We start from the raw sequence: 15,880 nt of genomic DNA, 5'->3' as shown, positions 1-15,880 counted from the left end.
GACCAGACCAGTGGTTCTCAACCTGTGGGTCACAACTCCTTTGGTTTGAGTGGCCCTTTCACAACGGACACCTAAGACTCTCAGAAAACAGATATTTATATTACAATTCATAGCAATAGGAAATTCTAGGTATGAGGTAGCAATGAAAATGTTATGGTTGGTGGTCACCATAACATGAAGAACTATATTGAAGGGTCACAGTATTTAGCACTGCACTAGTTGCATCTCCTCAGTGTTCTAACACTCCCCAATCTCTACACCAAAGGACCAAGTTCTAAAAACATAGGTTTCTGGTGTACACTTCATATCCAGCTATAGCAGTTAGCCAAGAGAAACATAAATGTAAAATATAAATCTTTACCCAGCAGCAATACACTTAAGAAGCTACAGAAATTTGGCACAAAGCCTGATGATCTGAGATTGATCAAATATACATATACTTTTATGTTTTTTCATGCATTTCTTAAGAAATGACTATTATGCTAGTGTGGATTTTAAAGACATATATATTAAATGCACTTATTTAGTGTCATCAAAAGACAAGTTATGAGATCCACAATGAGTCTGGAGGATTGATCTCAGGTTACCAACATGTACCTTTATGTTGAGTCATCTTGCCAGTCTGCAAGAATCTTCTAGATTTTTTAAAGTATGATACTTATGTGTGTCCATGCATAATATTGGGGAAATGCATGCATGCCTAAGTGGCCCGAGACCACAACTGCCCAATACCCACTTCACAGTCATACCTTGAGTTTCTTCCTTCACAGCCCCATCTCTGCCCAAGGCCATCTCAAAAACATAAAGATTTCTTTTCAATTACCTCAAATGGATCCCCATCACTGAAGTCAAATGAGAGGATGAGGTGAGCTTCACGCACAGGAGTCAGAATAAGTGGGTAGGGAGTGTTGATGGCAAGACCAGCGTCCACCAGATGGAGAAACTCCCGGCTGCACATGGTCTCATCTGCAATGTTATCTAAACCCAGGAAAAGAAATTGTCTAATCTAAGGCCAGTATGTAGGTATAGGAAGCAGTTTATGCAAACAGAGCTGTTGTCTCAGAGAGGTGAGCAGGGACCCAGGTCCAGCTAGAGTTCATTTCTGCCACTGTCTAGACATGGTTTGAGTGTGCTACTCAGAGTGTTATGCACTTGAAGCTTGGTCAGGAGTGTGAAGTGTAGGGATGGAGGAACCTTTAAGAGAAGGGACTTAGTGGAAGATGAAAGCATCAGCCTAGAAAGGATTTTTGTTGCTCATTGAATTAGCTCTGGAAAGAGCAAAGTATTTATTCATTTAGCCCTATCCATCCATGACTAGGTTTCTTGTACATGTGGCTCCTCCATCACATTATGTTGCAACCACTAGCACTATAATCCAAGGGTGAACAGATGGGACCACCTCATCTTCAACTTTCATCTTCTAATGTTATAAGTTGAATAAATCTCTTTTCTTTTTTTTTTTTTTGGTTCTTTTTCGGAGCTGGGGACCGAACCCAGGGCCTTGTGCTTCCTAGGCAAGTGCTCTACCACTGAGCTAAATCCCCAACCTAAATCTCTTTTCTTTATAAAGTACGCAACCAGGAGTATTTTGTTATAACCACTGAAAACAGAGTAATATAACATCTCAAGGCATGTGTACAGCTGAGATGGTAGAACTCATATTCCTAAAGAACTCAACTTTTCCTAAACTACAAAGGCATCAAGGCTCACAAAGATGTTCATAGTAGTAGGTAATGTTATCACAAAAGAATGGTGGATGAACTTAAAATATGTGGGGATTGGTATGGTCTTGAAAGAGGACATTATACAAGAAGACAGAAGGTTAAATCTTTTAAGGAGCCTTAGAGTAGTCAAAAGGCTCATGTCCATTCTTATGAATGAAGGATGTCAAATCATGAAAGGAGAAACTATGATAGATGTCCACATCTATTCATAGTCAGAGGAAAATGCCAACATGTGAAGAACATTACCATTCCTTCTGCTGATATTGAAAAGACCTCATGTCTCTCACTGTGAACCACTAAGATGGAGAAGTTCCATCACTCTGTCCAGCGAGTACCCTCCTATGTCTAGCATTTACAGGAAATGAATGAGCTAAGTTCAGCCCATGTTCTCCACAGCCTACTCCAGCCCATGAGAGATTAGAAAAATGAAAAGAGGAGATTCTCACCGTGTTTATAAAGGAAGTTGTAAACTGTTCCCCACTGCCACTCCCAAAGGCACATTCCAGTTTTTCTCACAAAAGTTAGAGCATCATAGAATAAATCTACATGCAGAAACCAAAAGTTACAAAGTAAGCATCATAGGATGGCACATGCTGTCATTCCTCTGCAATCCTATGGTGAAGCACAGAACTTCAAGGTGACAAGTTTTAACTGAGTGTAGAAGACCCACAGATGCAACCCAAAGATAGACAATCTTTCTACTCTGCCTGCCTGCCTCTTTTCCCCCTCCCCTCCCCCCTCTCTGCTTCCTCACACTCCTGCTATAATAAATAGTACATCCTCAAACCATAAGTCAAAATGAAGCAATCTAATTTGCTTCTGCCATGTACTTTTTTACAGGGGTTAAAAAAAGTGTAATGGATACCAGTGGGGCAAGAGAGGAGGGGACTGATGGTGCTAGCATTTACCCCCAATCCAGTTCCCGATACTGATCAAGCTGTATGTGATGGGCTCTTGTGGCTTCTTCAAGTAATCCAACAGATAGTCCAGAAACTGCTCCTTCTTCTCTGAGGAAATCTCATTCCAATTCTGGATGATCTCAGCCATCTCTTTGCCAAACTCACCTGCCCCAAGAAACCAAGGTGATTACCCACTCAGGACAAACCTGTACCACCTGCTGACAGCCACTGTTTAACCAACTCTATCTCTCATGAAGACCTGGAAGTGGATTTATCATAGAGCAATTTCCTCTGAGAAAAAAAAATTCCATCATTTAGGGAAGCCAATGAAACCTCAGGAAATACCAGGGCATCACGGCTTAGTGGCATACACATTGAATTGTAGAAGGGACAGTGAAGGAGAAAAGAAGGCCACAACTCTATGCAGGCCACCTGCCTGTTTGCTCTAACCCCCCACCCCACCACCACTCCCATTTGCTCATGCTCTCCACCTGATTAACATGCTCACAGTAGTTGGCAAGTATGTCCTCATGCACAAACCTGTCTCAGGACCCAGGGCCTGCTGCATGACACAGAGCTTATCCTTGATGCTAGGGTCATCCTGATCTATGGCATAAGCCATCAGTAAATCCAAGAACATTTCATCCACATCCATTTGTTCTGCATTTGAGTATGTCATTGTTTTAGCCCCTGTTAAGAAATAAAAATACCAACAATAAGAGGGTGCACTACCATCATTGCTGTCCCTCACAAAAATCTCCTGTCTGGATGCTGCTGTATGTACCCAGCACAGCTTCTATGTGTTTTACTTGCAAAGGCTCACACCAACAATTCCTTACAAACTGCATGGTCCTCCCAGGCCACTAGCATGTACAGGACAGAAGCCCACCTACCTCATTCCAAGTGGCACAGGAACACTCAAGATAGATTTCTTACCCTCCCCCATTACAGGTTTCTGAAACATTATGTAACTCTCTCTCTCTCTGTGTGTGTGTGTGTGTGTGTGTGTGTGTGTGTGTGTGTGTGTGTGTGTGTGAGTGTGTGTGTGTGTGTGTGTGTGTACATGTGTGGAGACCCTTTTTCTATCACTTTATTTACCTTGTATGAACATGGAGTTTATTAATTCTACTCAAACACTAGAATCTGTGTTCAGATCTCGAATATCCACTAATATGACATACAACTCTAATTCCACCAATGATGGTGGACATAGGGACATCCTGAAGGTTTCTTGGACAGTCAGTCTACCCTAGTAATAAACTCCCGGTTCACATAAAGTAGAGAGTGATAGAAGAAGGTACCAGACATCATCTTCTGGCCTCTACACATGTGCAAATATATACATGAATCACACACACACACACACACACACACACACACACACACACAGAGAGAGAGAGAGAGAGAGAGAGAGAGAGAGAGAGAGAGAGAACATTGAGTAGTTGAGACAGAAACAGCACTTCAGAATGTGACAGTAAGCATAACTGTGATATTTTGATACCTATGGTTGATTTATGCAGCTTCTTATCCATGCCTTCATCAGTGGTTCAAAACAAATAGTGTACTTACCTCCCCTATGCAGATATTTTTTCTTCAGTTTTTCATACATGTCCTTGAAATAGTCTGTAAGAAGGGGAAAATGCACATTGTTTATCTGTACAAGACAGACTCTGGCTATGGTGTGGGATGTTTTACTTTTCTTCTTAGATATTTAAGACAGTGTTTCATATTGACTAGACTGGTCTCAAACTCACTACATAAACAAAGATGTCCTTGAACTCCTGATCCTCCTGCTTCTTTCTCCCAAGTGCTGGGATCACAGACATATACTGACTTAAGTTCTGTATTAAGTATATCCAAGGCAAGTTTCTCTATAGCAGTTCCTTTGTAAGACTGGCCACATTAGGCTGGAGCTTTACTGATACTGAATCTCAATACCTAACTCCATGCCTCCCTACCAACGCTGCCTCTAGTGAACCCACATTGGTAACTTGGGGCAATACACACCACTACAAAACAAAGCTCTTTCTTCTGAAGAGCAAGTCTAATTTACCTACTGAGAAAATAAAATATGACCCAACTTCTAAATCTAGCCAATGGATACAAAGAAATATTCCCCCTTCCCCCCTTTCTTTCATTCTTTCTTTTTTTTGGCATTGTTTTGTTTTTCTGAGACTGGGATTCTACATAATTTTTTGGTTGTCCTGGAATTCTCTCTGTAGACCAGGCTAGCCTCAATATCAGAGGTCGACCTACCTGTACCACTGGATTGCCAAGATTAAAGTGTGAGCCAACAGGCTTGATTCTAGACTCACTGAATTTGCATTTAACTAACACATGATAAATGTCATTTTCAAGGAGCACTGTAAAAACAAAAAGTATGACTTGGCTATAAGTTGGTATTATGTGAAGAATCAATTCTGAGGAGTATTGTCTTTCAGTAATTATTATTACTTTCAGCAGCTACACTGAGGCAGGCAGCCTGGGAGGTCAAGAGATTCTTATGTATTTAATTCTCCTTCAGAATGTTCTTTGCTTTTGTTGTAACTAGGACCTTGGAGAAAGAGATTTTTTCTTTTATTCAGGGCCTACACCAGGTCACCTGACACAATATCATCAAACAATTCCCCAGAAGTGTGGCACTAGATGAAGTCAACCATTTTTACGATGAAAGCTAAAGAAATCCACAGCATTCCTGCCCACCATCTTTAATCAAGTTTTAGGTACCCACATATATTCCGAAAATTCATTGTTTCCTCTTAAATTTAACCTCAAACTGAGTACGCACAATAGGAACATTTTACTTATTTTTCACCTTCTGCCATTTGTGTGTATGTGTGTCATTATGTATTATGTATTATGTATTATGTATTAAGTAAGCCAAATTAGGGGGACATAGGTGTGAGAAGATATACATCCAAAGTGTATATGTTGTGGGTGGAGGGTTACTGTTTACCCTAGGAATTATCCTCTGGTGCTTTCTACATTATTCATAGAAGCAGGGTCTTCAATAAAACACAGAGCAAATCAATATGGCTATATTAGTTCCTAGTTTGCTTAAAGGATTCCCATGCCTCTGTCATCTTAGGTTGGATTTACAGAAAGGCTGTCATGCCCACCTGTTATTTACATGGGATCTGGAGATCCAAACTCCGGTTTTTATGCTTGCATGGCAAATGCTTCAACCACTAAGCTACCACTCTAGCTCTACATCTTTAATTACACTTGCCCAGAATGTGCCCACTTCTGAAATCCTTTCCCAGATAAATACTCACAACCTCTCTAAATGAGTAATCACATTTTTTGAAAAGGGCATCACTTTGCAGTCAAGCCTGACTCTACTTGTTTATACTGGTAGTATGAGAGGCCTCCCTCATTTCACCCTTGGCTGTGGGTTTTGTCTTCAGTCACCAAGATGCAAATTCAGTCTGTATGGTTACATTACTGCTGTTATATATTAATCAGGCATTATTAATATAGTCCAGGCTTTGCTCTAAGATCCTCACACACATTAGGTCATTTAAAATTCATCCCTAGATCTGGAACCCTGGTGCACTGAAGCTCCCGGAAACGGCAGCACAGATCTTCCTGGTTACTGCCGCCGCAGAGAGCTCGTGGGCAGCACCCCGAGAGCGAACTTGAGCCTCGGGACCACAGGTAAGACCAACTTTTCTGCTGCAAGAGACCTGCCTGGTGAACTCGGGACACACAGAGGCAGAATTCCTCTAGGACCGGGCACTTCCTGTGTTTACCGGGAGTCCCACACCCGCGGATCCCGGCCCGCAGCAGCTCTCTGCTCCCAGCCCCCGTGGGAGAGAGACCTCACCGCCTGGTCAGGTGGGCACTCCTGAGGCTGCAGAGCGGAAGAGACCACCAACACTGCCCACCCCTGCCCACATCCCTGGCCCAAGAGGAAACTGTATAAGGCCTCTGGGTTCCCGTGGGGGAGGGCCCAGGAGCGGCAGCACCCAGCCGCCTGAGACACCAAGGGCTTATGCTCTAAGATCAAGAATCGACAAATGGGATCTCATAAAACTGGAAAGCTTCTGTAAGGCAAAGGACACTGTGGTTAGGACAAAACGGCAACCAACAGATTGGGAAAAGATCTTTACCAATCCTACAACAGATAGAGGCCTTATATCCAAAATATACAAAGAACTCAAGAAGTTAGACCGCAGGGAATCAAATAACCCTATTAAAAAATGGGGTTCAGAGCTAAACAAAGAATTCACAGCTGAGGAATGCCGAATGGCTGAGAAACACCTAAAGAAATGTTCAACATCTTTAGTCATAAGGGAAATGCAAATCAAAACAACCCTGAGATTTCACCTCACACCAGTGAGAATGGCTAAGATCAAAAACTCAGGTGACAGCAGATGCTGGCGAGGATGTGGAGAAAGAGGAACACTCCTCCATTGTTGGTGGGATTGCAGACTGGTAAAACCATTCTGGAAATCAGTCTGGAGGTTCCTCAGAAAATTGGACATTGAACTGCCTGAGGATCCAGCTATACCTCTCTTGGGCATATACCCAAAAGATGCCTCAACATATAAAAGAGACACGTGCTCCACTATGTTCATCGCAGCCTTATTTATAATAGCCAGAAACTGGAAAGAACCCAGATGCCCTTCAACAGAGGAATGGATACAGAAAATGTGGTACATCTACACAATGGAATATTACTCAGCTATCAAAAACAATGACTTTATGAAATTCGTAGGCAAATGGTTGGAACTGGAAAATATCATCCTGAGTGAGCTAACCCAATCACAGAAAGACATACATGGTATGCACTCATTGATAAATGGCTATTAGCCCAAATGCTTGAATTACCCTAGATCCCTAGAACAAACGAAACTCAAGACGGATGATCAAAATGGGAATGCTTCACTCCTTCTTTAAATGAGGAAAAAGAATACCCTTGGCAGGGAAGGGAGAGGCAAAGATTAAAACAGAGACTGAAGGAACACCCATTCAGAGCCTGCCCCACATGTGGCCCATACATATACAACCACCCAATTAGACAAGATGGATGAAGCAAAGAAGTGCAGACCGACAGGAGCCGGATGTAGATCGCTCCTGAGAGACACAGCCAGAATACAGCAAATACAGAGGCGAATGCCAGCAGCAAACCACTGAACTGAGAATAGGTCCCCTATTGAAGGAATCAGAGAAAGAACTGGAAGAGCTTGAAGGGGCTCGAGACCCCAAAAGTACAACAATGCCAAGCAACCAGAGCTTCCAGGGACTAAGCCACTACCTAAAGACTATACATGGACTGACCCTGGACTCTGACCCCATAGGTAGCAATGAATATCCTAGTAAGAGCACCAGTGGAAGGGGAAACCCTGGGTCCTGCTAAGACTGAACCCCCAGTGAACTAGTCTATGGGGGGAGGGCGGCAATGGGGGGAGGTTTGGGAGGGGAACACCCATAAGGAAGGGGAGGGGGGAGGGGGATGTTTGCCCGGAAACCGGGAAAGGGAATAACACTCGAAATGTATATAAGAAATACTCAAGTTAATTAAAAAAAAAATAAAATAAAATAAAATAAATAATTCTTTAAAAAAAAACTGGAAAGCTTCTGTAAGGCAAAGGACACTGTGGTTAGGACAAAATGGCAACCAACAGATTGGGAAAAGATCTTCACCAATCCTACAACAGATAGAGGCCTTATATCCAAAATCTACAAAGAACTCAAGAAGTTAGACCGCAGGGAGACAAATAACCCTATTAAAAAATGGGGTTCAGAACTAAACAAAGAATTCACAGCTGAGGAATGCCGAATGGCTGAGAAACACCTAAAGAAATGTTCAACATCTTTAGTCATAAGGGAAATGCAAATCAAAACAACCCTGAGATTTCACCTCACACCAGTGAGAATGGCTAAGATCAAAAACTCAGGTGACAGCAAATGCTGGCGAGGATGCGGAGAAAGAGGAACACTCCTCCGTTTTTGGTGGGGTTGCAGACTGGTACAACCATTCTGGAAATCAGTCTGGAGGTTCCTCAGAAAATTGGACATTGAACTGCCTGAGGATCCAGCTATACCTCTCTTGGTCATATACCCAAAAGATGCCCCAACATATAAAAAAGACACGTCCTCCACTATGTTCATCGCAGCCTTATTTATAATAGCCAGAAGCTGGAGAGAACCCAGATGCCCTTCAACAGAGGAATGGATACAGAAAATGTGGTACATCTACACAATGGAATATTACTCAGCTATCAAAAACAATGACTTTATGAAATTCGTAGGCAAATGGTTGGAACTGGAAAATATCATCCTGAATGAGCTAACCCAGTCACAGAAAGACATACATGGTATGTACTCATTGATAAGTGGCTATTAGCCCAAATGCTTGAATTACCCTAGATGCCTAGAACAAATGAAACTCAAGACGGATGATCAAAATGTGAATGCCTCACTCCTTCTTTAAAAGGGGAACAAGAATACCCTTGGCAGGGAAGAGAGAGGCAAAGATTAAAACAGAGACTGAAGGAACACCCATTCAGAGCCTGCCCCACATGAGGCCCATACATACCCAGCCACCCAATTAGACAAGATGGATGAAGCAAAGAAGTTCAGACCGACAGGAGCCGGATGTAGATCGCTCCTGAGAGACACAGCCAGAATACAGCAAATACAGAGGCGAATGCCAGCAGCAAACCACTGAACTGAGAATAGGACCCCCATTGAAGGAATCAGAGAAAGAACTGGAAGAGCTTGAAGGGGCTCGAGACCCCATATGTACAACAATGCCAAGCAACCAGAGCTTCCAGGGACTAAGCCACTACCTAAAGACTATACATGGACTGACCCTGGACTCTGACCTCATAGGTAGCAATGAATATCCTAGTAAGCGCACCAGTGGAAGGGGAAGCCCTGGGTCCTGCTAAGACTGAACCCCCAGTGAACTAGACTGTTGGGGGGAGGGCGGCAATGGGGGGAGGGTGGAGAGGGGAACACCCATAAGGAAGGGGAGGAGGGAGGGGGATGTTTGCCAGGAAACCGGGAAAGGGAATAACACTCGAAATGTATATAAGAAATACTCAAGTTAATAATAAAAAAAGAAATATATCTAATAAAAATTTTTAAAAAAGAAAAAAAAAGGAATTGGTTAAATAAAATTAGGTGTTGTTTTGTTGTCCGACTTAGGTACTAAGATTAAATTGACTTCTAAAGCTGTATTTGCATTGCTAATCTTAAAATAATATTCATATGAGAGAATAATATAATAACTTTAATTTTGCTGAAACTTAACTCATAACAGTATTTGAGATTGGCAGCATATTCATGGACAAAATTCACATACTGATTCTTTTTTTAATTGTAGAATTCATCTAGATTTTGTTTTGATCACAATTCATCAAATCATTAATTTGTATTGTTCAATAATTTTGCTTTTTCAAAATAATTCCTTATGTATGAAATTGTATAAACTACTCACCTTATAAAAAGTTTCTATTCACCCTTAAAAAAAAAAATTCATCTCTAGCACATGAGGCTGGGGATACTATTGTCTCCATAACAATAGACATTGTTTCAAAGAGGATTTGGCTTGCCAAACCATATATCACACTAATCAGAACTGTGATGTGGCTCCAGGAACAAACTGCCATCCAGTCCTACATCACTGTTCATTGAATAGTGAAAGCAGCAAAAGAAGTCAGCATTCTCATGGCCCACTTGCTATCAAAAAGAAGCTTAAGTTGGAGACTGGAGAGATGGTTCACTTTCAAATGACCCAGATTCAATTCCCAGCAGCCCTATGACAGCTCAAAACAACTCTAACTACAATTCCAGGAAATCTGACGCTCTCCTCTGGCCCCTGCAGCCATAAGGCACACCTGTGGTACATAGACAAACATGCAGACAGAACACCCATATGCATTTAAAAAATGATGCTTTGGGGTTGGATTTTGTTCGTTTTGTTTTATTTGTGGTTTTTGTTGTTTTGTTGATTTGTTTTGACAGAGTCTTTCTATGTAGTCCTGGCTATCCTGGAATTCCCAATGCAGAATTAGTTGTCCTCAAACTCATAGAAACTTCTTCCTTGCCTCCCAAATGTAGGGATAAAAGGTATACACCACTATGCCTGGCAAAACAAATAAAATTTTGAATTCAAGTGATTATACCGTCCACTCCTTGGGATTGTTGTATGGATTATGTAATAGAACAGATAATAATTGCTAAGGTTTCCTGGTGCTTTTACTGATCAGGCATCATGCTGAGCTGTCTACAGGAATTCACTCTCTGAACCTTTGCAACCACTGCTGTCATCATCAGTGTGGTGTGGACATTGCAACTGAGGTACAGAGAAACGGGTTAACAGAGGTCGCATATAACTTAGGCTCCCTTCACCATGCTTCTATGAAGCCATTCTGAGTGCCCCCATGGAGGCGTAAGAGAAAGCACTCATGTCAGGACAATGGCAATACTTTCCTCTTCTGTCACAAGAAAGAAAGTGCAGAGATGTTTCTTCAAAAAATAGATCTCTAAGATCAGTACCTGGAATCCCCTCAAATACTCACCCCTAATAAATGCCTTATCTTCTTTAATATCAGCAAGGGCACTTCCCCATAAACCTGTTAAAGAAAGAGAAATAAAACTAGGACTTCTTTTAATTGATGTGAACCAATAGGGTTATAGTATTACATTTCAACCCTGTTGCCTGTAATAGACAGAGGCAGACATGAAATGTGTATAACAGTCAAGAGATTAGCAGTTCTAGTCTCTAGACAATGGTAGCTCAGATCCTGTAAATGGTAATCAGAGGAGTTATAGCCAAACTGAAAATATATAAAACGTATTACAAGACCCCACTTCACTAACTAGATAGATGAAAGTGCCAGTTTCAGAGGAAGATGATAGGGAAAAGTACCAGACTTGTCTCTGATTCTATCTATGCAGAACAAGGCTTCAATGATGATCTTCATAATGTATCATAAAGTTATGAGCTGACTGGCCAGGGTTATGTACACCTATAATCCTAGAACTTTGATGCAAAAGAAATAAGAGTTCAAGACTACCCTCAGTCCCATAGTTTTAGTTCAAGTTTATAGTGAAATACATGAGACCCAGTCTCAAAGAACAGAAAATATTATTTGGTAAATAAATAAATATATAGCAATCCTTTAAATCCTAGGACGTGCCAGTCCTGGACTACTGTTTTTCAGAAAACATTGCTGTAACTCCCACAGCCACATTCGAAATCTGTTTATCAGTACCTATAACCTTAGATTCAGGAATCTCCTAGAACATTTATTAATTGGCCAGGTATCCAGCATCTCCTTCAAGATGCTTAAAGTGTTACTCTGGAAACCCAGACACCTACCCTTTTTCCCCTAGCAATGAAGGAGTAGGGCAAAGCTACAATCTCTGGGAGGTCATTCTTTCCCAATATCAACTTCCCATCTCCACTGAACTCCATCTGATCCCATACTTACCTCTCAGGAAAGTCAGGTCTCTCTCAGGCTCAGGTCTAACCAGTTTTCCATTTTCAAATCTGCTTCCAAACTCTGTGATTGGGACATAAGCCCTAAGTGCAGGATATCCAGCATGATGAGGAGTGAATTCAAACCAGGAATCTGAGGAAGAAAAAGGAAGGTAAACTACAAGCTCTGAGCCTAAAACAGTAGATGCTGGATGTGGGAGCATGTGGAATGCCAACCAAGAGACTACAATGTAGCAATGAACCAATTGATCTCAAATTATTGGGGATCCTTCCCCATATGTCTAAGTGTCTATTCAGATGGAAACAGGTCATTATTTCAAGAGAATTCAGGATGTTTGGGAAGAGTGCAGGTATTCACATATTCTTCCCTAAATAACTGTCTTCCTTATGAGGGAAAGCCATCCTGTCCTAACCAGTACATAGCTCAGAAGAGACATGTATAGAGGAGATAGGGAGGAGGGGACCTCTGGATTAGCCACCAAGATTAGTCAGGTACACTCTGATAATCAATGGGGTGACAGATGTTAAGACCAAATTAACCTTACCTCTGGACTGCCAGGGGAGGGTCTATGGAAACGAGAAGGTTAGCTCTTTGCATTTGAGAGGGAAAACCATACAAATACTTTGCTGATGAATTTCAACCTTCAACCTTACATAGCACAGATTACCTGCTAAAGGTTTTATATTACTAATAGGTCACTATAGTCTATGGGCATATCTGTGGGAGCATTTCTTGATTTCTGATATGGAAAATCCAGACCATTGTAAGTATCACTATTCCCTAGACAGAATCAATATAAATGGAAGTAAAGCCAGCCCAGAATGCACAAGAAAATAAGGATCCACATATCTGCTCTTGATTGTGGATGTGATATGTTGTATTCCTGACTTGATTTCCATATAACAGTGACTATAACCTGGAATTTTAAACCTAATGAACCCTTTGCTTCCTAGTTTGTTTTTCATTACATTATCAAGGAGTCACACCAGTTGGAAAGAAACAGAACAATAATGCTAGGAACTTCTGAACTTTAGGATGCTAGGGTGAGAGAGCACCTGGAACATTGCCTGATGGATACTGAGCAACAAGGGCATACTCATCAAACAAATAAAGACATTTTATATTAAGTAAATTGGATAAAAAGGTCTTGACAGCAGGGCAAAGACTGTGGCTTGAAACACAAATGGAACTCTAGGAAAGCCAGCAGCACTAGGGTCATTATTGGAACCATTGAGAAGATGACAGGTAAATAACAATAATGCCACTGCATATCTAGCTTTGACCCCTCACCTATCCCACATTATAGCAGCTTGCTTCATCACCTAAAACAATTGTCAGCCCTCTGATGATTTCTGAGACTGCTGCATTTGCTCTTTTATGATCTGAGCATCCTATCCTGAAAGCCCCCTTTCCATAAATCCTTGGCTCCTGGGCTTCCCAAGAGGCAGTCTAGGGGAAACATCCACACATTCCACCTGTCTATACATACATTCACTGTTCAGTGCCTTCCATTCCCTTGCCATCTCCACTCTGCTCCAATTTTTTGCTTACTTTGAACTTTTTTCTCCCTCCAATCATCCTGAAGGTCATCATCAATGGCTGCAAAGATGGGATAGGGCAACACTCCTTCTTCCACTTGCTTCTTGAAGCCGGACAAATTTGAATCATGAAGCTTTGAAGAAAAAAGCACCATCCAGATTGAATGGGGAAGAAGCACACAGTTTAGAGGAATACAGTTTTGTCTTTCCAAACTGGGTAGAATTCTTGTACACTGTGTACCTAGTTCCGGAATATAGTTCTTTCTTTCTTCTTCATCTAGAAAGCCTACTTCCACATGTGTGGAAGTCAGAGGACAACTTACAGGAGTCAGTACTCCATCAACCATGTGGGATTCAGAGATCAAAATTAGATCTTCAGCCTTGACTATGGTGTCTTCCTTCACTGAACTATCATTATAGCCCCCTGTTCTTACTTTTCAGTTAGAGAACAATGTAAAGTGAGGTACCCTTAAAAGATGTGAGGGTATAAGAGTCAGAAAGACCACTTCAGAGGAAAGTAGTCTCACAAGGTTAGAGTGAATAGAGAGATAATGTCCCTATTTACCTGGCTGGATGTCATCCTCCTTTAAGCATCAGTGCTAATCTGCCTCTGCCTCAAGGCACTGAACACCAGTATTCTGTCCTCCATTTCTGTGAGTTTTACTATCTTTGATGCCTCAAAGGAAATGGAATCATATGAATGGCCTGTGTCATTTAGTATAATAAGGGACCAGATGTCATATAAAGTATTCTTAATACTCACCTCACACAATTAAAAAAAACACGAGAAGAAACATAAGAAATTTCTGCAGGAGATGAATATGCATAGTACTTTGATTATGAGATACTATGCAAGCAAGTGCATGAGTTCAAACTCATTAAAATGTGCTTGAAATATATTTATGTGTTGAGCTCTTTTTCAGATATATTTCAACAAAGTTTTAAAAATATGTTAAACTGTGAGAGGTAAGGAGGAAAGTACGGGGAAATGGAAATAGACTTGGGGAAGAGCAAGAGAGATCAAAGTATGGGGAAGAAAGAGAGGAGTTTGGAAAGAAGGCTTAGAGATTATAAGCATTTTCTGAGGACCAGGGTTCCGTTGCCAGCACCCATGAGGCAGCTCATAACCACCAGTACATAAAGGTCCAAGGAATACAGTTCCCTCCTCTGGTTTCCATGCATGTAGCACACATAAATACAAGGGGGCAAAACACTCCTATGTAAATAAAATAAAAATAATTTTAATGGAGAGGAGAGAGAAGATTATGATTGACACAAAAGATAGTAAAAACCAAAAAAGAAGAGAGAGGAAGGCAGATACAGATGGGGGTGGAGAATACTGTAGGTATCTTATCCACTTTGACATTTTTAAATAACATCTGTTACACTAAGACCCACAGTCTGGAAGAAATCTAATAGTATCATTGGAAGCATCCAATTTCTTTTCTTTTTTTATGCCAATGTCACAGTCCAGGCTGTTTGTCCCTCTGATTTCTAAGAATAGAACAATGTTCAACCCCGTCCAATCAAACTATAAAAATGAGAAGACATTCACTGGAGAAAGAACTCCTTTGGGAATGACTCCCCAGTTCTATCCTCACTCTCCTATGAGGAATGTACCCATGAGGCATTCAATCCAGTGGTCGCAGACATTTGGATCATAATAGCTATCTGATTTGAATTAAGCTCATCAGGTACTAGCTGGCTGGAGGGTCTGAGGTGAACACAATTGTACTCTGGGGCTGGGGAAAACATTTCCCACTAAGAACCTGGGGATTAGAACTAAATTGAGAATTCACAACAGAGAAATCTCAAATGGCTGAGAAGCACCTAAAGAATTGTTCAAAGTCCTTAGAGATCAGAGAAATACAACTCAAAATGAACCTCAGAGTACTCCTTACAGCAGTCAAAACTGCAGGTGATAACACATGTTGGCAAGGATGTGGAGAAAGAGGAACACAACTCCATTGCTGGTGGGACTGCAAACTGGTACAACTACTCTAGAAATCAATTTGGAGGTTCCTCAGAAAATTGGAAATATACCTACCTAAAGACCCAGAAATAGCACTCTTGGGAATATACCCAAAAGATGCCCCACCATGCCACAGGGGCACATGTTCCATGACTTTTATAGGGGCCTTATTTGTGATAGCCAGAAGCTGGAAACAACCCAGATGTCCCTTGAGAAAAGAATGGATACAGAAAATGTGGTTCATTTACACAATGGAATACTACTCAGCTATTAAGAACCAGGGCATCCT

General features: G+C 41.3%; 1 protein-coding gene across 7 annotated transcripts in view; it reads right to left on the bottom strand.

The window, feature by feature from the left end:
• Pla2g4c (phospholipase A2 group IVC) overlaps positions 1 to 15,880 on the bottom strand; it is a 97,828-nt gene that overhangs the window by 61,440 nt on the left and 20,508 nt on the right. For 6 of the 7 annotated variants that reach the window (XM_087593296.1, XM_087593289.1, XM_087593317.1 and 3 more), the window contains 8 exons: positions 13,633 to 13,753; positions 12,073 to 12,213; positions 11,158 to 11,211; positions 4,193 to 4,246; positions 3,164 to 3,313; positions 2,633 to 2,788; positions 2,171 to 2,266; positions 824 to 978 (listed from right to left, as the gene is read on the bottom strand). In XM_087593296.1, the coding sequence (XP_087449422.1) occupies positions 824 to 978; positions 2,171 to 2,266; positions 2,633 to 2,788; positions 3,164 to 3,313; positions 4,193 to 4,246; positions 11,158 to 11,211; positions 12,073 to 12,213; positions 13,633 to 13,753 (927 nt within the window). 7 annotated transcript variants of the gene reach the window in all.

Source organism: Rattus norvegicus, chromosome 1 (assembly GCF_021556685.1).
Source record: "Rattus norvegicus strain SHRSP/BbbUtx chromosome 1, alternate assembly SHRSP_T2T, whole genome shotgun sequence".
NCBI lineage: Eukaryota > Metazoa > Chordata > Mammalia > Rodentia > Muridae > Rattus > Rattus norvegicus.
This window is presented reverse-complemented; position numbering and strand designations above follow the sequence as displayed.